This window comes from Mytilus trossulus, chromosome 6 (assembly GCF_036588685.1).
Source record: "Mytilus trossulus isolate FHL-02 chromosome 6, PNRI_Mtr1.1.1.hap1, whole genome shotgun sequence".
NCBI lineage: Eukaryota > Metazoa > Mollusca > Bivalvia > Mytilida > Mytilidae > Mytilus > Mytilus trossulus.
The window spans coordinates 70,670,795-70,695,842 of NC_086378.1; the positions used below are offsets into that span (position 1 = coordinate 70,670,795).

Here is a 25,048-nt window from a genome sequence, read left to right on the forward strand (position 1 = left end):
TAACCATTTTGGAATGTCTCAATACTGCCCGTTCGTTAAAGCATGTCAAGTATTATGCGTATTGAGTGCCATCTAATTGAGTCTAATGATGAAAGATTCAGAATTTATACTTTTTTCGTATTTTAGCAGTTTCCATGGAAACGGTAGCCATTTTGCATATGCCATACCCCAAATGCAAAATTGCTCTCGCTGGTTAACACTATTGTGTGCAGTTACATTACAATTGGTTCATTCAATCCCATGATAAAAGCTTATCCAAAAAAGTGGTGGAAACAAATAGAAACAGAAAATTAAAATATGTCACCCAAATCCAATAAGAGTGATATAAGGACCTTTCCTTCGTCTTCTACAGATTGGATTTTATTGACCCTATAATTATAATTTCTTGATTTTTTTTTGTGTATACACCGCTTTGGAGTTTTTGAAATTTACTGCGATGAGATATATCTTTGCTGAACCATTGGTTTCTATGATTATCGACGACCTTCAATTTGCCAAAAAAACACCATCAAAAATACTAACAGCTAAAAAATTTAACCAAATAAAACACACTACTTTATGTAATGCATTTTAAAATAGCTAGCAAACATAAACAATTATACTTACGTCTTGGTTTATGTACTGAAATATATAACATAGTCCTTAAAAGTGATTATTTAAACCTGGTAATTTTTAATGTTTGTGTCATTTTGGTCTTTTGTGGATAGTTGTCTCATTGGCAATCATACACATCTTCTTTTTTATAACTAGGATTTGATAATTTAAGACAAATTTTTTTGTAACTTCAGGACGGTCACGTATTAAAAAGAATTCAAGACCTACGTCAATAGAAACTATTCATCTTTTAATATGTAGCATTCTCTACAAGCCTACAGGCGTCCCGAATGTATATAAATAAAAACTAGATCAATGAAACTAGCATATGCAGTAACAATCCTCATTTAATGTTCATATTGCATACATGTTGTCATAAAGATAATGAGTAAGCTCCAGACACTGAATGGACATTAAAAATATTTACCTTTTGGCAAAACTTTCTTAATTTATGGTAGTTGAACATAAAATGAAGTACGTCAAATAGAATTAATAACAAATAAATATTTACGATTTTATAAAAATATAAAGCCGAAAATTATCCATAAATATTCATTTTGAGTCATGCCGTTGTTTAAAATACAAGACCTTCTTATTTCCATATGAACCCCAAATTTGATTGAAATGAGATCATGATTTTGTGTACAAAGCGAGGGAAGGACATTTTTTTGGCTATTCTACACTCAAATAAGAGTCTAATTCTGTAATTAGTGACACGTTTACTTTTTTTTCTTCTCTTTTATCAGTATTTGATTCACTTTGTAGTTTACTAATTCACTTAATGAATAGGTATTTTTATTTGGAATTTATTGAAGCATCAAAATGAATTTTTGACTCTTCACATTGAATAATCCGCGAAGCCGATTATGTAAAATCTGAAGAGTCAGAAATTAATTTTATGGTTCAATAAATTCAAAATAGATTATCGTCATTCATCATAGATAAATTTCTAAAATAAATAAGGCCCAAAGAACTTTTAAAGATATATATCAACAATAACAACGTACAAAAATGTTGACATATGCATATATAACGTCGGAGTGGGCGTGTCGCCATAATGTTGACCACATTGCAAAAAATAGTAATGCTTCTAACCAATCAGAAGACAGTTAATACACTAAACTTATTTATTATGATATGAAATGAATATGTTGTCAATTTTCTACTATGCATTTCTACCTTCACTTTGCAAAAAAAAAAAGTTCCATTACAATTAGTTCATCCAATTCCAAGATAAAAATTTAACCAAAAACGTTGAGGGAAAAAAATAAGAAACAAAAAATTACAATCTGTCCTAATCCAATGAGGTCGGTGTGATAATTTTTTTCTTAATTTTCTATAAATTTGAATTTAATAACCCTATTATTATAATTGTTTATTTTTTTTGTATTTACACCGCTTTGGAGTTTTTGGAAATTACTGCGATGTTGTTTTTTATGATTGTCGACGACCTTCAATTTTGCCAAAATAACAAAACACAAAAATACTAACTAATAACTAAGAAATATAAACAAATAAGACACCACTTTAATATTATGTAATGCTTTATATAATCAGTTGACAATATAGCATGCAGTTAGCCAAAATCAACAATTATACTTACTTCTTGGTTTATGTATTTTTAATTTCGGGACTGAAATATATAACATAGTCCTTAAAAGTGATTTTTTTAACCTGGTCTGAATAGGATATGATCATTTAAGACAACTTTTTTATAACTTCAGGACGGTCACATTTTAAAAAGAAGTCAAGACCTACGACAATAGAAACTATTCATGTTTTATTATGTATTCTTATATGACGTGCTTCTTTTGCTTTGTAAACAACACCGTGATAAAATTCTCCAAATATCTATAGTTAGCACAGACTTAGAGATTGGTTCATCCAGTTCCATGATCAAAGCTTGACCAAAAGTGTGGAGGGAAAAAAATAAAAAAAACAAAGAAACAAAAAATTCCAATATGTCACCCCAAATCCAAAATTGATGATATAATGACTTTTTTCTTCATCCACTATAAATTGAATTTTATTAACCCTATTACTATGATTAGTTTTTTTGTGTATACACCGCTTTGGAGTTTTTGGAATTTACTGCGATGAGATATATCTATGATGTACCATGGTTTTCTATGATTATCAACAACCTTCAATTTGCCAGAATGACAAAACACAAAAATACTTACTAACAACTAAGAAATATAAACAAATGAAACACAACACTTTATGTAATGCATTGTATAATCAATAGCATGCAGTTAGCCAACATCAACAATAATACTTACTTCTTGGTTTATGTATTTTTAATTTAGGCACTGAAATATATAGCATAGTCCTTAAAAGTGAATTTGTGAACCTGGTCTAAATAGGATTTGATAATTCAACACAACTTGTTTCATGTAACTTCAGAACGGTCACATTTTAAAAAGAATTTGGCAAAAGAAACTATTTATGTTTTAATATGTAACATTCTCTACAAGCCAACAAGCATCTCAAATGTATATATATAAAATAAAAACTAGATCAATGAAACTAGCATAAGCAGTAACAATCCTCATTTTATATTCAAATTTCGTACAAGGAGTCATAAGGATAATGTATAAACTCCAGACTCTGAATAAACATGAATAATATTAACCATTTGCATAACTTTCTTCATTTATGGTAATTGAACATAACATGTTTATGATAAATAAATGTCTACGATTTTATAAACATTTCTAGCCAAAAAGACCCATAGTTATCCATTTTGAATCATGCCATTGTTTAAAATACAACAGACATACTTATTTCCATATGAACCCCATGTTTGATTGAAATCAGATCATGATTTTGTGTACAAAACGAGAGAAGGGCATTATTGAAAAAATGGGGTTTATTTTTCCAAATGTATTTTCAAATAAGAGTCAAATTCTGTTATAGGTAACACATATACATTTATTTTTTTTTCTTTTATCAATTTTTTATTCACTTTGTATTTTTAAAAAGACGTCCCTAAATGAATGGCTATTTCTTATTTTGAATTTATTGGACCATAAAATTAATTTTTGACCGATTATATCAAATATATATTTGAATTTGAATTTGTAAAATGTAAAAAGTCAGAAATTATTTTAATGGTTCAATAAATTCAAAATAGATTATTGCTATTCATTATAAATAAATTTCTATAAAAAAAATAAGGCCCAAAGAACTTTTTAAGTTATTTATATTAACAATAACAAACATGTTGGCGTATGTATACACAACGTAGTAGTAGGTAAGTGCAGTAACAATCCTCATTTATTATTCAAATTGCAAACATGAAGTCATAACGATAATGTGTAAACTGCCGACACTTAATTGACGTGAATAACATTTACCTTTTTTGGCATAACTTTTTTGGTTTTTGTCAATGAACCACAAAATGAACTACGTCAAATAGAACTACTGATAAATAGTTGTATGGAATTTCACCAAACCAACATGTTTTATAGCAATATAGAATTGTTACTTCAGGATAGATATCACTATTTTAATAAGTTTCAAATCGCTGTCCCCACGGACTCAAAAGCTAAGCAATTCGTCTTTTCAGATGCGTTCAATATATTTTAAATCAGTAAATCTATTTAAGCAGTTACAAAAAAGCAAAAACGCTTAAATGAAAAGAATGTATAACATGAATTATGTATTATGACTCTCAACGACAAAACTATCAGCCAAAGTCAAAACGACGTGATTTAACAACTTAACCTCATTGTTATGGATTTAAGAATGAGTAAAACCCGTAATGCTAAGTAAGCAATCGATGAAAATTCAACAATATGTAAAACTATTAAAAGCAAAAAGAAAAAGTTGATATTACGAAAAAATGTTAACCAAAAGCACAAAAAATAATACGGTGTTAATCATCTATTTCTACTAAGGCAAGGAGTTCATGAAGTAATAATAACAACATAACTTCAATTATGATTACCTTTCGGCATAACTGTATTGACTTTCTTTACGGAGATATAACAGTCGCAGAAAAAAAGGACTATTGTATATATCAGTTTATAAGAATAAAAAAATCGATTGTTGTAATACAGTTGTGTAACTGTTGTGACCGTAAGTTACATGTACGCTTCTTTGTAAAAAAAAAATTTGAAGTACCAAAGACAGGGTTAATGCATAGCATTATATCTGCCAATCTTTTTTCATATTTTACAGTATATATTCTGTTTGTTTACATAGATGTAAATGTATTTACCTTTTAGCTTATTTTTCCTCTCTATTTTTACTGAAATATAAAATAGAATACATTGGGATGAATTATCACATATGGTCTCTTTATTATGTCGTATCAAATCGACTTGGTATATCACGAATATGTTGAACATCTACAGGACGATGTCACTGTTATAACTTAGTTTTTGATGCATTACATACCAGTCTCTTAAAAATAAGCTTTTTGGTGCTATTGGTTATCGTCATTCTATAAGAATGTCTGTATGATATCTAGTTTGAGTTTATAAATGTGCTGTTTGAATTGCCAAGCTGCTCTGGTAAAAGGTGAAGTTTAAACCTGAACGAAAACTTTGAAAATTCAAATCGAATAGGAATAGTACAACTCTCGACTTTTTGAAAACAGCATCAATTCAAATAGTTTACATAAATGTAACCATATTTACCTATTGGCTTATTTTTCTTCTCTTTCTTTACTGAAATATAAAATGAAATACAGTGGAATGAATAATCTAATATGATCAGTTTAATATGCGGAATCAAGTCGACTTGTTAAATCAAAATCAAATTGCACATTTACGGGACGATGTCATTTATTAATTAGTATTTGGTAGGCAATATTACAGCCTCTAGCTTGTTTGCCCTTATGGCTATCTATACTTTAAAAGAATACCTGTATGATATCTAGTGTGAGTTTCATAAATGTGCTGTTTATATTGCCAAGCTGCTCTGGTAGAAGGTGGAAGTTTGATCTTGAACAAAAAATCTCAAAATTTCAATCGACCAAAAAGATGGCATTCCGGGAAGGATTGGCTGAGTTTTTGATTATGACAAAAGCTTCACAGAAGTACCAAAGAAGGGTTACTGCAAAGGACTATTTATCTATCGACCTTTTTCATAACAGCATAAATCCATATTGCTTTTGAGATGCAAATATATTTACCTGTTGGCTTATTTTTCTTCTCTTTCTTTACTGAAACTTCAAATAAAATATATTGGAATGAATTATCATATAGAGTCAGTTCATTAGGGGATATCAAATCGATTGGTATATCGGAAATATGTTGAACATCTACCGGACGGTGTCACTGTTATAACTTAGTTTTTAATGCATAACATACGAGTCTCTCTCTTAAAAATAAGCTTTCTGATGCTAATGGCTATCGTTATGTTATTAGAATATTTGTATGATATCTAGTTTGAGTTTCATTAATGTGCTGTGTATAGTGCCAAGCTGCTCTAGTAAAAGGTGAAGTTTAAACCTGAACGAAAACTTTGAAAATTTCAATCGAATAGGAATAATACAACTGTCGACTTTTTGATAACAGCATCAATTCAAATAGTTTACATAGATGTAACCATATTTACCTATTGGCTTATTTTTCTTCTCTTTCTTTACTGAAATATAAAATGAAATACAGTGGAATGAATAATCAAATATGATCAGTTAATTATGAGGAATCAAGTCGACTTGTTAAATCACAATTAAATTGCACATTTACGGTACGAAGTCATGTATTAATAAGTATTTGGTAGGTAATATTACAGCCTCTAAAAATAAGCTTATTTGCCCTTATGGCTACCTATACTTTAAAATAATACCTGTAGTGTGAGTTTCATAAATGTGCTGTTTATATTGCCAAGCTGCTCTGGTAAAAGGTGAAGTTTGATCCTGAACTAAAACTCTGAATAGTTAAATCGAAAAAAATAGTATTCCGGGAGTGCTTGGCTGAATTATGACAAAAATGATTATGACAAAAGCCTAACAGGTTTACTGCATAGGAATATATCTTTCGACCTTTTTGATAAAAGCATAAATCCATATTGTTTTAGAAATGCAAATATATATACCTGTTGGCTTATTTTTCATCTCTTTCTTTACTGAAATATTAAATAAAATACGTAGGAATGAATTATCACATATGGTCAGTTCATTAGGGGATATCAAATCGACTTGGTATATCGCAAATATGTTGAACATCTACAGTACGATGTCACTGTTATTACAAAGTATTATAACAACCACTAAAAAAACACTTGTTTTGCCCTAATGGCTATCGTTATAAGAATATATGTATGATATCTAGTTTGAGTTTCATAAACGTGCTGTATATATTGTCAAGCTACTCTGGTAAAAGATGAAGTTTGATGCTGAACAAAAACTCTGAAAATTTAAATCGAAAAAATATTGGCATTCGGGGAGTTTTACAGTAGTGCCAAAGGCAGGAAAATTGCATAGGAATAGCTATATCTGACGATCATTTTTATAACAACATAAATTCAGATAGTTTTTATAGATGTAAACATATTTACCTGTTGGCTTATTTTTCTTCTCTTTCTTTACTGAAATATAAAATAAAACACATCATAATGAATTATCCCATATATGATCGCTTTCTTAGGTGGTATCAAAAATCAACTTGTTAAATCACAATATTGTTGAACATCTTCGTCTACTATATAAGAATATCTGTATGAAATTTAGTTTGAGTTTCAAAAATATGCTGTCTATGTTATCAAGCTGCACTGGTAAAAGGTGAAGTTCGAACCTGAACAAAAGCTTAAACAATTTTAATCGGGGGAAAAAGCACTAGCATTTCGGGAGTAATTAGCTCTGGTTGTGTATCTGACAAAAGTTTTACAAAAGTACTGAAGACCGGGATAGTTCAAAAGGAAAAAAACTATTAAACTATTTTAATACATAGGAATTAATTATCACTTATAGTCAGTTTATTAAGTGGTATCGAATCGACTTGTTAAATCAAAATTATGTTGCACTATTATTAATTAGACGTAAATATATTTACCATTTTGCTTAGTTTTCTTCTCTTTCTTTGCTGAAAGATACAATCAAATACATCAGAATGAATTATCACATTAGTTTAGTTTATTATGGAATAACAAATCGACGTGCCATAACATAAACAGGTTGAAGATCTATAGAACGATGTCACTGTCATTACTTAAAATAGTACTCTCAGATTTTTTTGATTTTTTTTTAGCTTATGGCTATCGTTACTTTAAAAGAAAACCTGTATGATATTCAGCTTGAGTTTCACAAATGTGCTGTTTGCGTTGTAAAGCTGCATTGGTAAAATGTTAAGTTTGAACCTGAACGAAAACTTTGAAAATCTATATGGGAAAAATGTCATCCAGGAAGTAATTTGCTGAGTTAGTGTCTCTGAAAAAAGCTTTACAAAAGTACAAAAGACAGGGTTATTGCATATGAATATAACTGACGATATTTTGATAACTGCATAAATTCAGATAGTTTACATAGGTGAAAATATATTTACCTGTTGGCTTATTTGACATTAAAATTAGAAAGATCATATCATAGGGAACATGTGTACTAAGTTTCAAATTGATTGGACTTCAACTGCATCAAAAACTACCTCGACCAAAAACTTTAACCTGAAGCGGGACAAACGAACGGACGAACGAACGGACGGAGGCACAGACCAGAAAACATAATGCCCCTCTACTATTGTAGGTGGGGGCATAAAAAATAATGAATTATCACATATGGTCGGTATATTAGGTGATGTCAAATCGACTTGTTAAATCACAATTTTGTTGAACATTTACATCTACTTTATAAGAATATCTTTATGATATTTAGTTTGAGTGTAAAATTTGTGCTGTTTATATTGTCAAGCTGTTCTGGTAAAAGATGATGTTTGAACCTGAACGAAAGCTTTTACAATTTAAGTCAGAGCATTCGGGGAGTGATTGGCTGTGATTGTGGTTCTGACAAAAGTTTACAAAAGTACTCAAAATAAGGATATTTCAAAGGAATATAATTGTTAAACTTTTATAAAACATAAGAATACATTCTCACATATAGTTAGTGTATTGAGTAGTATCGAATCGACTTGTTAAATCACAAATATGTTGAACATCTACAGGGCGATGTCACTGTTATCACATAGACGTAAATATATTTACCGTTTGTCTTAATTTTCTTTTCTTTCTTTGCTGAAAGATGAAATAAAGTACATCAAAAAGAATTATCACATTGGTTAAGTTTATTAGAGGGTATCAAATCGACGTGCTATAACATAAACAGGTTGAACATCTACAGGACGATGTCATTGTCATTACATACCATTTTGTGCGTAATATAACACTCTCTGAAAAAAAAAATGTGTGCGCAATAAATATGCTGTTTGAATTGTCAAGCTGCATTAATAAAAGAGCATTCCGGAGTGATTTGCTGCGTTTGTGTCTCTGAAAAATGCTTTACGAAAGTGAAAAAGACAGTGTTATTGCATATGAATATAAATGAAGACCTTTGTTATGACAGCATAAATTCAGAGAGTTTACATAGATGTAAATATATTCACCTGTTGGCTTATTTTTCTTGTCATTCTTTACTGAAATATTAAAAGTAACACATCAGGATGAATTATCACATATCGTCGGTTTATTATGGGATTAAACACATTTTTCTAGAGGTTATTGATGTGTAAACCGGGGTGAATAACTCACAAACTGATTACGAAGAACTTGTATGTAAAGTTTGTGAGTAAGAGCCCCGGTTAACACATCAATAACCTGTAAAAAAAAACGCATCAGGATGAATTATAATATATGGTCAGTTTATTAGGTGGTATCAAATCGACTTGTTATGTCACAAACATGTTGAACATCTACTGGACAATGTCACCGTTATTAGTCAGTTTTTGATGCGTCATATACCAGCCTCTGAAAAATAAGGAATTTGACGCAAATGACTATTATTACTTTCAAGGAATACCTTTTCCGTATTCAAATTTGCCTTTTGAAATTTAGTTAGTTTGATACATTTGCTGTTTTATAATCAGGCTGCTCTGGTTAAAGGTGGAGTTTGAGCCTGAACGAAAGCTTTTAAAGTTTTAATCGGGGGAAATTACTGGCATTCCGGGAGAGGTTGGATTGTTTTGTGTCTCTGAAAAAAAGCTTTACAGAAGTACCAAAGACAGGGTTATTGAATAGGAATATAACTGTCACCCTTCTAAGTAACAGCATAAATTCAGATATTTTACATACATGTAAATATATTTACCTAGTATTTTCTTAATTATTTCCTCTGTCTTTACTGAAATATTAAACGAAACACACCAGAATTAATTATCACATATGGTCAGTTCATAAGGGGGTGTCAAATCTACTTGCTTTACCACTAATATGTTAAACATCTATAGGACGATGACATTGTTAATTCTTATTAGCAATCGTTGCGTAATATAACAGACTCTAATTTAAGATGAGGTTTGAACCTGAACAAAAACTTTGAATAATTAAATAGGGACAAAGTGGCATTATGGGATTTATTGAATGCACCTGTGTCTCTGACTAACCCAGTATAGAAGTACCAAAGACAGGGTTATTACATGAGAATATTACTGTCGACCTTTTTAATTATTTTAATGCACTACAGGAACGACATATTTCGGTTCCAGGTTAAGATGAAGTCAAATAATGTGAACAATCGGAATAATTTGTAGCAATATTTTTCGTTTAGATACGAATGTTTTTTCATAAGATTTCATAGGTACAAAATGTGTTCAATGTTATAATGCTGTTATTGTTATTGTTTAGTCAATTGAAATTAATGGCATATAAATATATATATAATTTGGACGATTTTTTTTTATTAATTTTCATTTTTTTGAATTTAAAAAGATTTTGTCATTAATATCATTCAAATTTCAAGTTTTCACAATTTTGAAGTTGTGTGCCTTTAATACGATCTTTTGTATTTATCATGTTTATATATGGCAACATTATTAGCAATTATAACGAACCCCTTGTGAATAAGAAAAAACACAGAAAGAATCTGAAACAAAAAGAAATAAATCACTCATTCTTTCTCCATAGAATGTTTTATGAAATCAATTATTCAGTATCCAGAACAAAATGTTATGATTGATACAGTGTACATATCACCAGAAAATTGTACTTGTAAGGAAGCAGATCCAATAAATATACTTGAACAAGAATTTTTTAATATTTTCAGCTATAAACCACGATTCTATTTTTAAAGGTGATTTTAACAGCAGAACTGCTGTCAATTTAGACTTCTATGAAATAACAAATACCAATTATGACACATCAGATAATTCTAATATTGATTTTTTCAAAAAATTTACACAAGTTTACAAAAGACGAAAATATACAAATGCTACTAAAGCATCATTTTATTAACAGACCAAATATTTTAAAATTTCATGCTCTAATGATTAGCAACAACCCGTTTGTAAGAATTATTCTTAAATGCCTATAATCTCCTGGGTATCCACTTTATGTTTCTACTTAACATTTGTATTTAAAACGTATACTATGAATGTTTATTTATTGGTATATGTCTCTATACCATTGTACTTTGGTTTACGAGAGAAAAGATATATACATGGTATTTACCTTTAGGCATGATTTTTGTAGTTTTCGTCACTAAAAATATAAAATGCATTTCATTAGATTCTAAATGAATTAATGACCAGTTTAAGTACGTAAAACTTATCAATAAATAATGTTGAAAATTGCTAGTAAGTTTCTTTAAGGCCAACGTCTGTTGGAAGGTTTAAGATCAGTGTCCAGCAGCCATCATTAATTAGCAAGTAAAGTGAATGACCATGAGTATTCTATTCTCCAACTTTCTAATTTTTTTATATAAACAAGTTTCGAAATTTAAATATTACGGTCATTAATGGTTGAATTTCATATAATGTTGGTGTAAGTAATAGAGTATTGTCACATTTGAAATTGTTGCCTATCTAAAAATATCAAATCTTTTCATAACAAATTCTATTACAAGATAGAAAATTTTCCATATATTTCAACTCAAACCAAAATTATGTGAATCACCTGTACTTCACTGTACATGATTCTTTAACTGGACTTGACAACAAACTAGACTGGACTCACACATTTTATTTTTCTAATGCGCTCACCTCGGAGCCTTTTATAGCTGACTATGCTATATTGATTTGGTTGATTGTTGAAGGTTGTACGGGGATAAAATGATAAAACAATCGCTTAATTTTAGGACGTCTTTGAACCTTCTCCTTTCATTTGTTGACACTAAAGAAGTTATGTGCTTTTAATACGTGTTTTTTAATTATGTATGGCAAAATTTTTTCTAAATATTTCGAACCACTTTTATTAAACAAAGAAACAAGTAAGAAAAAAACCAAATGAACCACTTCTTTTTCATAGAATGTTTTATAAAATCAATTATTTAGTATTCAATAAGTAAACATGGTATTTACCTTTTGGCATAATTTTTGTAGCTTTCGTCACTAAAAATAAAAAAGTCAGAACATAAGAGTCTAATTATTGATCAAAATTAAGTATAAAGTTTGTGTTTAAAGAATTCTTCATATTTGAAATAAATTCGAAAATTGAAAGGTAACAGATACTCAGTTCATGCAAACTATAATTATTGTTTGATACAGTGAGCATATAATAGATATTCTTCATTAAATCAACTATTACAGTATAAAGAGCAAATTCAAAGAATAACAACAAAAAGCTATTTTACATTTAAACGGTATAAAGCTGTGTGTGTATAGTTGCTAACTCCTAACATCATATGGTCTCTGGTAGAGAGTTGACTCAGCGGCAAGCATAACATATATTTTTATTTTGCTCAGCTGTAGTAAAAACAGCATCATGACTTTAGACAATTCGCATGCATGCAAACATATTTACCTTTCGGTTTGATTGTCTTCACTTTCTTTACTTAAATATAAAACGAAAAAAAATCTGAATGAATTATCACATATGATCAGTGTATACGAGATATAGTCCAGTCAAACTAAGATTTAACCTCAAACTAATTGCAACAGAAAATGTTTTAGTTCTAATCTATAGTATTATGCCCTTTATATACACAGAAAAAAGTCCCATAAAATCTAACTTGAGGAAAACTCAAAATCAGCATTTTAAATTTCCTATGGAAATTAACATTGAGAATGGAGATAACTCTTGCAAAATTAGTCTTTTTTGGTCAGTTTTGTTTTTGGTTGTTTTTCTTGAAATTTATGTATAGTAGGATACTTTGATGGGGTTATAAGTTTGTATTTGACTTAATTATATAATCTTTTGCTCATGAAATGTACAAAACCGAAGTGTTATGGGTAGTTTTATCTTTTTTTGTACATTTTTCATTAAAGAAATTGCAAATTTGAAGCTTTGTGAACATTTTGAAAAAAATAATGTGAAAATTTGGTATTGTTTATATCTGTATATTATATATTTTCAGCAACTAACTTATCTTAGGAAACTTTAAACCAAAAAAAGAAGAATACATGCTTAATTATTTTTATTGAATTTGAGATTCTTTACCTTGACATGTTGAAAAATTCAATACATGGTCAACTAATAAATTATGAAATCTAGATTATAGCTTGATAAAATATATATGAAAACACCTAAAGAGTTGTTTGTTGTACTCTAAAGACCGCTAAAAAATCAAGAATCAATACATTCTGATGAATAGAAGCGGTAAAATTATAATTTTGTATCAATTTTTATTGATATTTCTGCTTTTTTTTGCAAGAGTTATTTCCCTTTTCAATGCAAATCTCCATAGGAATTTTAAATGGTTTTTTTTTTAGTTTTCCTCAAGTTAGATTTTATAGGACTTTTTTCTGTGTATATTTTGGGTATAATGCTAAAGATTAAAACTTAAAAATCTTCTGTTGCAATTACTTTCAGGTTAGGGTCAAATTTATGCTAGATTGACTGGACTAATAATTAAATCGATTTGATATGATGAATATCTACTAGACGCCATTACATCATTCCTTATCGTTCCGTGCGTCATATTACAGGTTCTTTTTTTTCTCTAATGGTTATCGTTATTGTAAGACAATAATTCATAAATATTCCCTCACATCAATGCTGTTTATATTTCAAACCTGCTCTGGTCTAAGGTAATGTTTGAGCCTGAACGAACACTTTGAATATTAAAATCGGAAAAAACTGGCAATCCGTGACTACATATGTGTCTCGGAATATAGAAGTACCAAAGACAGTGTTATTGCATGTGAAAATAACTGTCGACCTTTTTATTTAGTTTAAACATATTTATTTAAATTAAATAAAAAGGTCGACAGTTATTTTCACCTTTTTATTTATCAAATACACTTCAGGACGACTTCTTTCGGTTTCAGGTTGAAATAAAATAATGTGGAAAATCGAAATAATTCCTATTGCATAGGTACAAAATGGAATCAATAACATTATGCAGTTCTTGTTATTGTTCAGTCAACTAAAATTTCATTGCAGGTAAACAATTCAATATGAAAGATTATTTTTTTCATTTATCTTCATTCGTAACTTCGATTTTTAAATTATTTTCATTAAAATCATTTTGAATTAAATTTCAGGAGTCAACAATTTTGAACTTGTGCGCCTTTGATATGATCTTTGTATTTAACTATATGGCACCATTTTTTTCCTAATCATTTCGAATCGCTCATGAATAAACAAAGAAATAAATTTGAATTTTAAAAAAAACAAATGCAGAATTCCTTTTTTTTTTTATAAATAAAACAAGATATTTACCTTTTGGCATAATTTTTGTTGTTTTCGTTACTAAAAAATATAAAATGTATAAATCAATTTAAAGTTAATTCAAGTAAGTTTATCTAATCAATGCATAATGTTAAAAACTACTAAGCAACATTTGTTCTTCTAAGATTAATCTCTGTTTAAAGTCAGTCCCGCAGTCATCATTCAACTTTGCAAGTAAAGTGATGACTATAAATATTCCACACTGCCGTTTTTTTAGTTATTTTTTCGTACAAAATCAGTTTAAAAAATGAATTTAATCGTCATTTCTGGTTGTATTATATACAAATTTAGTATCATAGAGTATTGTCACATTTAAGATTGTTTTCCATTTGATAAATACTTTATCTTATTTATTTTCTACAGATTTGAACACAAATTCTATTTTAAGGCAGACAATGATTTGATAAAAAAAACAAAGACAAAAACAACTAGCAACAAAACGATCATAAGATAAAGAAAAATATTTTAAACACAAAGGCGACTTTTTTGGAGTACATATCAGCAATGGGATATTGATTTGTGTATTATTTTCGTCACTTAAATATAAAACACAATTCATCAGGGTCAAAATCAATGAATGCTCATTTAAAGTAAGTTTAAACAACCTATAATTTCGGGAATTTTCCAATATTTGTAATAAACGATTTTAATTCAGTGATATATTATCAAAATCATTTTGAATCAAAATGAGAAGGGGAATAGAGACCCTTATTTGGCCAAAATACAACTACAAGTTTACATTTTAGCATGCGTATTCTGGAAAGGAGTAGGTCCAGTAAGACCCTTTTCTGGCCCTAAAATATATCAGTTTAAAAAGTTGTTAATATGTTAACTTTCACTTACTTATTGGAAATTAGATGGCTGTTTTTGACAATACAATGTACATATATCGGATACTAGCATCATTAAGTAATGCTGAATTATTGAATTCTTATTTTTGTTAAATTCTAGACGGTGTCCGTCTTAAATGAAATCGGCCGCATGTGTGTTCATTCTTAATATTGAAATTTAAATTGTATTTGATAATAAAACATAACATATATAACGGTTGAGGATGCGGATGCGGCCACTTTCATTTTTGACAAAAGCATCTGAAAAGTGACATTTTTTGGCTGATTTGATAGATTTTTCATATTTAAGCTAAAATCGGAGCAGTTTTTATGAGTGAATCAGTTAAAATCTTTCACATACACGAATTGAATCAATTGAAATGGACACTAAAGTGTTTAAAAAGATTATGCCAATAGTTCGAAAAAAATACCTCCTATTTTTTTTTATTATTCGTTTCTATTTCTTGACCTTATTCATTTCAAACATTATGTGCCATTTTAACATTGGTGTTAAACGTTTTATATTCTTAAGCAAAAATTGGGCCTTGATGCCACTAGTCCTTTAATGTGTTCAAATTTTTAAATATTGAATCTTTAATGTGATAATTCATATCTATAAATAACAATATTGTATCTATTTTGTTCGAATCCTTTTGAAAAACCCAATGGAACCGGTTTAGATTCAAATCAACAAAACAAAACAAAACAGTTAATTACCTTTGGGCATTATTTTCTTAATTTTCGTCACTAAAATATAAAACACAATTCATTGGAAATTCAACAAATGATAAGTAAAAATATGTCAATCTTACATTGCAAAATGTCGAGAATTGTTTTGCTACCTTATGTGCAATGTATATTGGTAGGTTTAAAGCAAAATTCCCTGAAAGCCATCATTAACTTGACAGGTAAAGTGACCTTAAGAACCCCTCACTACCGATTGTGTGGTGTTTTTTTATTTTCCGCCAATAGAATCAGTTTATATTTATTAATGTTGTGGTCATTTCTAGTTTGATTTGTATCAACTTAGTGCATGAAGATATTTGTTCTATTTTCACTTGTGATCCGTCTAAAAATATTTAATCAAATATATTTCTCACAGAATTAAAAACCTTAATTTTTTATTTGCAATAGAGAAATTTCTTTTAATTTAAAACAGAGACGAAAGACACCAGAGGGGGAACAGTTAACCAAATTCATAGATCGAATATAAACTGACAACGACATGGTTAAGAAATAAAAAGACAAACAGACAAATAAAAGTACAAAAGAATCAACATAAAAAACTAAAGACTTAGATACACGAACCCCACCAAAAACTAGGGGTGATCTGAGGTGCACCAGAAGGGTAGACAGATCCTTCTCCACATGTGACACATGTAAAGTAACCTCAAATTATAAACAATTATCAGCCGCTTAACATCAGGAAAATTAAAAATTAAAAAAAAACACCAGACGACAAAACAATCCCATAAAAGATAAATAATTCTGACATATTTGTATCTTGTTAATCTCTTCCTTTTGCAGAGTTTGTGTTGCTCAGTCTTTTAGCATCCTTACTGACGATTTGTGAACTTGATTGTCTTTTTGAGATTTTTCGGTTTTTTCTTGCCATGCCATTATCAATGACTGTTGGATATCCACATGATATTGGCCGACTCTAAGTTATAACGCATCTGGTGCAAGAAAATTGGTACCGTTAATTTTATTATAAACGGTTAGTAAATTTTAAGTACAAACAGGTTAAATATTCTTGTTGTTGAACGGATATGTTTTATATGAAAATTGAAAAGTTACGAATTCCTGCGTTCATGCTTTTTTTGTTCGTTTGTTTATATTATCTAAAAACAAATAGTACATCTGTATTTTGAATTCTACTATTTAAAAGAACAGACCAACGATCAATCATCATATAAATAATACTGCTATTTACTATAAAGAGAGGAGAAATCTGTTTGTCTATATATTTATAACCCGTGGCATTTTTAATTATACTATATCTATATATTTACCCTTTGGCTCAACTATCTTATCTTTCTTAACTGAAATATAAAACAATACATATTTCAATGAAATTTCACCTACAGTCAGTTTACTTAAGAGCACTAAATTGAATTGAAATATCACACAAATGCTTTTGACGTGGTCTAGTTTCACATTTTGGCTCTTAAAGTATATCTTTCATCAATTTTAGGAAACAGCTGTATAATATCTAGTTATACATAAATTTTGCCTCAAACGAATAATTATAACATTGTCTTGTTTTTATAGTTTAAAGTGAATTTTTGGGTTGAATCAGAACTTGGCAAATATTATTTTATTTAAATATCCGCATCTATATGGAAATGATTGCGAATGATGTCAAGGAATTAACATTTGAGACCTTTATTGGAGAATAACTTCGGCGAAAGATAAAGCGTTACATTAAACGGCTGTTAAGTCCAGGTTGCTCCACAGAGAAACCTTTAATTTCTTACGCTCTTGAACGAAGTTTCAACTGTACATTTCTTATTTTAAACCGTACGATTGTACCAAAATATACTTCATGACTGCAACCAGTTTCCCGTTCATTAAAAAAAAATGGAGAAAAGACCGAAAAAATGTTGGGCTAACTTGAGTTGATGCTTTCAGTAATCGTTGTGAACATTGGTGGTACCTCAATACAACATGATGAAAGAGTTAAATTACATTGATATTTTGAAATTAAGTGTCTATAATTCCATATAACATATCTTAAATTGCAATATTTCATGTATTCTATAACAAACCTTTCTAACAAACAGAGGAACAAATTTATATCAAAAACATAAACAAACATTTTTTATATAATGTTTAATGAAATCAATATTTGCCTAACCAGTTACCAAACATGGTATTTACCTTGAGGCATAATTTTCGTCTTTTTCATCACTAAAATATAAAACACAGTTCATTAGAATATATATCAATAGATGATTACTAAATTTTAAGATATTTTAGGCACCCCCATAATGTTGAGAACTCACGTGCAATGACTGGGCCGATATTGATAGCAGCTACGTTGCCGGTACGTAGGTGCTCCGATATTGAACCCAACCCTGCAAAGTCTCCACAGCCATTATAAACCATCAAAGTAATTCCATATATAATCAGTGTTTTAATTAGAATTGTTGTTGTCATTTCTAGTTTTTCACTTTTAATAAAGAAAATTCTATTTATTTATACTTTACTCAAAACATAATAACCATCAGCGTGCTAACATCAGATGGAAATAAAAAAAAAACATCGGACGACTAAACAATTACAAAAAAATGATATATTAACTAATATCTTGTAAACATCAATATTTTTCAGAGTTTGTATTGCTCAGTCTTTTAGCATCCTCATTAGGGTTTTATTAACTGGATTGTTTATTTTCCGTTTTATCACAAGTGAGAAATGAAAATATAAATTTTAAGACATAATTAAAGGCATGTTCTTTTGTAAACCATTTCGTACTACAAAATAACTGTTAAGTCCATTCAGAGCAGGTTTTCATTACTAGTAAGTTGTCACCTATGGACCCGATCAATCTGAAGTTAAATGTTACGTTATTTCAACGAAATTAGGCAACATCATTTGCAACACTATCAAGGCTACCACAACAGTTTTTACAGAGTCGTTGGGTGTAAGGCAGACTGATTTACATTAGCATTTTTTCTCGTATACTAAAATGCCACTTTATCCGGTTTAGTGTTGTTAATAAGATTGCAGTGTATACCACATTACTGCAAAAACAGACTGAAATCTGTGAAAACTGGTGAAATTAGAGACAGGAATGACTGAAAACATTCACAAAAGTATTGGTTGACCTTTCTGTCAATCATTTAAGGATGTTTAACAGTTGTCTTTTATTTTGAAGTTTGACATGACCAATAATGAAGAAAAAGCAGGAGTTTAATGCATAACAAGTGATTTAAATGATAAGCGTGTTTTTATCAATTAAACTTTCGAATTTCCTAATCTTAGACGCTAAAGAAATTAATCAACATTATTTTCAGTTAAGTGATTCATGCGGAATGTGTATTTTGAAATGAAAAATTAAACAAAGCATCCAATGTTGCGTTTCTAAAGTCCGTCAGCATATGCATGATAATTTTTTTGTTTTTGTTAAATTCTAAACATTTGTTTTACAAACAAGTGTTGTATCCAAATTCTATTACATTGGTATAAAAAGTAATCGAAGTACTACGCGATCTTGTTATTGTTCATTCATTATCGATTAAAATTATATAAGTAAAAAAAATAGATAGAATTTGGACGTTTTTGGTGGGGTTCGTGTTCTTTATTCTTTTGTTTTCTATGTTGTGTCATGTGTACTATTGTTTGTCTGTTTGTCTTTTTCATTTTTAGCCATGGCGTTGTCAGTTTGTTTTAGATTTATGAGTTTAATTGTCCCTTTGGTATCTTTCGTCCCTCTCTTATTGTCGTCCTTATTTAGTTTTAACTTTATCTAAATTTCATTTAAATTATTGATAATTTTCGTGTCAAATTTCAAGTATAAATAATTTTGAAGATGTGTGTCTGTAATACAATATTGCATATTAATATATGTTGCAACATTCCTTTTTTCCCGAACCCTTTTATAAATACAAAGAAAGGGACAGATTTTCATTTAAAACCGAATACAAATAAATACATAAAATGTTTTATACAATCATTTTTTCAGTATCCAGTAAGTTAACATCAACAATTGTAATTACCTTTAGGCATAATTTTCGTAGTATTCGTCACTAAAATATAAAACATCATTCATTTAATTCTTATCTAATGAATGATAAGTAAAAGTAAATTTATTTATACAACCCATTATGAGAATTGTTTAACAATATCATGTTAAATGTATGTTGGTAGGTATAAAATCCCGATAGCTATGATTGACTCGACAAGTAGAATGCACCACCATTAGTTCTCACTACCAAATGTGTGATTTCTATCAAATAGAATCAGTTTTTATTTAATCATTAATGGAGGAGTCATATCTAGTTTAATAGATTTTAACCAATTTAGTACCAAAAGAGTACTGTCAATTTTTTATTTTTTATTTTCTTAATATTTTAATGAAGTCTTTAAAAAAATGACTAAGACATAATTGCATCTTATGAATCTCCACATTTGCTGAGTTTGTGTTGCTCAGTCTATTGACATCCTTGCTATGTTTAGTGAATTTAATTGTCATTTTGTTATCTACTTGTTTTTTTTCCATGGCATTGTATATTCATTTCTTTCAAATAATTAGGGTTGCATATACCTGTGGTTTTTTCTACCTAAATGTTATACACAGTTTAATAAATTTCAAAAACATATAGCTCCAATTTTGTTGTTATTAAAAGAATATGTTTTTTTATGCTAATTGTTATTTAAAAAAAAATCATTTGTATTTCAAATTCACTATTAGAAACAAAAGGGCTATTGGTGAGATCATCAAATTTAAAATATTGCTTTTTAACAAAAAGAGAGGTTAGTGATGTTTGTTTATAGTTTACAACCCTCTCTTTCGTTCGATCTCTGCAAGATAGTGGTGGCATTGGCAAACATACTATATTATAAAACTTCATTTTAATAATGCCTGTAGTTACAATAACAGCAAGACTACAGGTAGTTTAAACAGATGCAAATATATTTACCCTTTGGCTTAACTATCTTAACTTTCTTTTCTGAAAAAAAAAACGATACATAGCTCAATGAATGTTCACATACAGTACTTCTAATAGACAGCATAAATCGACTTGTAATATCAAAATTCTGTTGTACATCGAAGGACGATGTCCTTGTTATTTATAAATGTTGGCACCGTAATATCACAGTATATACAATACTAGACTTATATTTGGAATTTAATACACTTTCCTTCAAAAAAATGTTTCTTTGGTTAAAGTTGCAGTTGAAGCTTAAATGAAAATTGATAAAGAGAAAATTTGTATTGCTAGTGAGGTTGACTGTTCTTGTGTCTAACAAAATCAGAACAGGTGTATATAAATAGCATAAGATAGTGTTATTCCATCGGACTGATGTCGATCTTGTTATCGTTTACTTATAATCAATTGAATTTTTGTGTGCAAAAAAAAATAGAAATTTGACGATTATAGATTTTCTTTTTATCTGTAACTTTATCTATTAAAATTACATTTATATTAATTTATTAAATTATTTTATCCAATTTCATGCGTTAATAATTTCGAAGTTTTTGTCTTGAATGCAATATTACATATCAGTATATATTGCACCTTTCCTTTTTTTCAACCTGTTTTCATACAAACATTGAAAGGGACAGGTTTACGTTTAAAACGATAAGAAATGAATACTAGTTCTCATCTATTTCATAGAATGTTTTATATGATAAAATTTTCCGTATCCAGTAAGTTAACACCAACAATTGTAATTACCTTTAGGCATAATTTTCGTAGTATTCGTCACTAAAATATAAAACATAATTCATTACATTCTTAACTAATGAATGATAAGTAAAAGAAAAATACATTTATACAACCAATAATGTAGAGAAATGCTTAATAACAATTAACATTAATATGTTCAATGTATGTTCGTATGTTTTATCTAATTACTATTTAAACACAACTGTATATTTATATTCTAAATACATCAAATAAAACAATTATAAACCCAATCTTGATCTATATCCAAATTTTAGAAATTTACCTGTGATGTCAGTTTTGTGGCGTTGATCAAATAGTATGACGGACAGTTCGTGGTTCTGTTGTGCATTTTTTTGTGTGCTGTCGGAGTTTCCTTTGTTGTTTTACGAGTTAGTTTTTAGTTTTAGTTTGTAACCCGAATTGTTTTCTCTCCATCGAATTATGACTTTCGAACAGCGGTACACTACTGTTGTCTGTATTAAGTCAAAATCCACCCACCAATCTTTAACTTGACAAGTAAAGTGAATGACTATAAGTACTTCTCACTACCGATTGTGTGGTTTGCTTTCAATTTTTTTTATTTTTCTATATCATTGGTGGTGTCATTTCTAGTTTAAAATAACTTGTACATCTGTATTTCTAATTCTCTTATTAAAAACACAAGGGCAATTATCGAATCATTAAACTAAAAATATAGCTGTTTGCTTATAGCTTCCAACCCTCATTGACATTTGGTCTCTGGAAGATAGTGGTGGCATTGGCAATTATACTATATATCTTTATTTTAATAATGACTGTAGTAACAATAACAGCATGACTTCAGTTTACACAAATGTAAATATATTTACCCTTTGGCTTAACTATCTTAATTTTCTTTACTGAAATATAAAACGATACATATCTCAATAAATCTTTACATGTCGTCAGTTAATGAAAGAGTCTTTAAGCGACTTGTTTTGTCAAATTTATGATGGTTAATCTGCAGGACAATGTCACTGCTATTCACGAAAATTATGTACGTTATATTACAGCCTATACAAGGATAGATCATTTTTGGTTCTTACAATATGGCTATCATAAATTTTAGATACCAGCTGTATGATATTAGGTTTGAAAGTCGTAAATGTTTTAATCAGTCTAGTTCTCTGGTTAAGATTTGCAATTTCAGCTTAAATAAGAACTCTGAAATTGATACCGGGGGAAATTCTGATTACTTGCGAGCTTGGCTGCCATTGTGTGTTTGACAAGTGCAATACCAAAGTATAAAACTGTCAAGGAAACTGTAGCAATATCGATCTTTAATTCTGAGAAATTGTAATAAATGACTTTATAAGGACAATGCCAAATCAGCTACAAAGTAGTAACATTTGGTCAGCACCTCAAAAGCTATATCCATACCATGTTTGGTTTCAATTCATGAAGAAGGGTTATAGAAGAAGACATTTGTATATACTTTACATAGGTTTCTTTTTAAACTAAGTCCCCCGTTGGGAGCCATCTTGGTTGACGGATTTGAAGTAATCATGCTATGTTTTATTTTATTTCATTTCGTGGTGTTCTAAAAGAAGACATTGGTTTGTATTTCCAATAGGATCTTGTTTTAAACTGGTAGATTTCTTCAGAACATTCACGCCATGTTTGGTTTCATTCCATTTTTTTGGTTCTTCAAAAGAAGACTTTTGTTTGAATTTAACATATTATGGTCCTTTGTTAAACTTAGTTTCCCGCCCGCAGCCATCTAAGATAAGTGATTGCCTACACAGTAACAACACTTGACTAGCACCTCATTTGGAATCACATTTATGATGATTATCATCATTAACGGTACCAATTTTCTGCACCAGATGCGCATTTCTTGGAAAGTCATGCCATGTAGGTTTCATTCCATTCAGTGGTTAAAAAAAAAACATGTGTATGTATTTTCCGTTGGATCCTATATTAAACTAATATGTTAAGTCCATCTCTGATGGCCATCTTGGATGACAGATGGGCCTCAAAGTAACACCTGGTCAGCATCTCACAAGGAATATCCATGAAATATTTGGTTTCATTTTATTCAATGGTTCTCTAAATGAAGATATGTGTATGTATTGTCCTTAGGATGATATATAAAGCTACTTCGTAATTTCCTCATCAGAAACTTGGTAATTTCCTTATCAGAAACTTGGTAATTTCCTTATCAGAAACTTGGTAATTTCCTTATCAGAAACTTGGTTATTTCCTCATCAGAAACATTTATGCCTTGGTTTAGTTCATTCAATTTAGTGATTCTCTGAAAGAAGACATTCGTATGTATTCTCCATGGTTTTATACGTTCGAATCTTTTATATACGTAGTTTGCAGGAATCCAGACATATAACTCCAATTATGATGTTGAAATTATGTGATTTATAAGGAATTGAAAGATTACTTGTGTTCAAGCAATGTTGATCCTTTGTAATATGTTTAGACAAATTGTACATCTGTATTTCCAATTCTACTATTACAAAAGAAAGGGTAAACTGTCAAATAATAAAATAAACGATATTCCTATTAAGCATACAAGGAGGGCATTGAACTGTTTGTCGATAGTTTCTAACACTTTATGACATTTGGTCTCCGGTAGGGTTGAATCATCAGCAAGCATACCATATATTTTTATTAAGATTAATATCAGTAGTTAAAATGACTTCAGATAGTTAACACAGATGCAAGTATATTTACCTTTCGGCTCAATTTTCTTTACTTTCTTTACTGAAATATAAAACGAAGACATCAGAATGAATGTTCACAAACTGTCAGTTTATAACTACAATAAATCGTAAAATCGAATTGTTACATCACACTTATGTTTTACATCTAAAGGAAGATGTGTGCGTTATTCTTAAACACTCACAGTGTAACATTACAGCCTATTGATACACGCTTTTTTTGGTTAAATGGCTTTCATCACCATATTGAACCAAAAATAATGTAATTCCTTGGGAATTTAATTGTTCACGGCTCTTATTATCAAAAACACTTTGGTACGGTTTCATATGTATTGAAAAGAAAACCAGGTGGAAACGAGAAAAATCTTAGCAATCATTTGTTTCATTCAAATTGCATTACAAAATTTCATAGGTATGAAACGTATTCAACGTACTGATACTATTCTTGTTATTGAACAATCATAGTCGATTCAAATGGATTTCTATGTAAACAGATAAAACTTTGACAATTACATACTTTTTCTACATTTTTAATTAGATTGCGATTACACTTTGATTTATATATTATGCCTTATCAAATTCCATGTGTATCCCAATTTAAAGTTTGTGTCTTTAATACGACAACTTCTATCCACATGTTGCACAATTTATCTATGTTACCGAACTCTTTTTGGAATACATTAAATAACAAATTTAGATTTAATACAGAAACAAACGAAAAAATCTCCTTTTTATAAAATGTTTTATGTATACAATTTATATGAGGTAATACAAG

General features: G+C 29.3%; 2 protein-coding genes across 2 annotated transcripts in view; both read right to left on the reverse strand.

Annotated features, from left to right (window-relative positions):
• The window catches only part of LOC134722967 (uncharacterized), a 167,620-nt gene extending 158,450 nt beyond the window's left edge, over nt 1-9,170 (reverse strand). Inside the window, exons 1-11 of the mRNA XM_063586601.1 lie at nt 9,141-9,170; nt 7,602-7,631; nt 7,108-7,137; nt 6,646-6,675; nt 6,163-6,192; nt 5,738-5,773; nt 5,241-5,270; nt 4,820-4,849; nt 2,877-2,906; nt 2,198-2,227; nt 607-621 (exon numbers count right to left, since the gene is read on the reverse strand). Of these exons, the coding sequence (XP_063442671.1) occupies nt 607-621; nt 2,198-2,227; nt 2,877-2,906; nt 4,820-4,849; nt 5,241-5,270; nt 5,738-5,773; nt 6,163-6,192; nt 6,646-6,664 (220 nt within the window). The 5' untranslated portion in view covers nt 6,665-6,675; nt 7,108-7,137; nt 7,602-7,631; nt 9,141-9,170. The remainder of the gene's footprint in view (nt 1-606; nt 622-2,197; nt 2,228-2,876; nt 2,907-4,819; nt 4,850-5,240; nt 5,271-5,737; nt 5,774-6,162; nt 6,193-6,645; nt 6,676-7,107; nt 7,138-7,601; nt 7,632-9,140) is intronic.
• A 173-nt stretch (nt 9,171-9,343) lies between these two features.
• On the reverse strand, nt 9,344-24,370 carry LOC134722969 (adhesive plaque matrix protein-like). The gene is made up of 14 exons (XM_063586602.1): nt 24,287-24,370; nt 22,432-22,461; nt 21,593-21,622; nt 20,834-20,863; nt 19,910-19,939; nt 18,069-18,098; nt 17,201-17,230; nt 15,906-15,935; nt 14,350-14,379; nt 12,490-12,519; nt 12,048-12,077; nt 11,200-11,229; nt 9,842-9,874; nt 9,344-9,351 (listed from the first exon to the last, which is right to left on the reverse strand). The coding sequence occupies exons 1-14, from the start codon at nt 24,336-24,338 to the stop codon at nt 9,344-9,346; spliced, it is 423 nt and encodes a 140-aa protein (XP_063442672.1). The 5' UTR covers nt 24,339-24,370.
• Nucleotides 24,371-25,048: the final 678 nt, after the last annotated feature.

Excerpts from the sequence above, each read along its gene's own strand:
- LOC134722969 (XM_063586602.1), bottom strand. The coding sequence starts at position 24,338 with ATGTCTTCGTTTTATATTTCAGTAAAGAAAGTAAAGAAAATTGAGCCG. Across the intron at positions 17,231-18,068 it reads GACGAAAATTATGCCTCAAG|TTAAGAAAGATAAGATAGTT; the intron begins GTAAATACCATG and ends TTTATATTTCAG. Across the intron at positions 12,520-14,349 it reads AACAAAAATTATGCCAAAAG|TAAAGAAAGTGAAGACAATC; the intron begins GTAAATATCTTG and ends TTTATATTTAAG.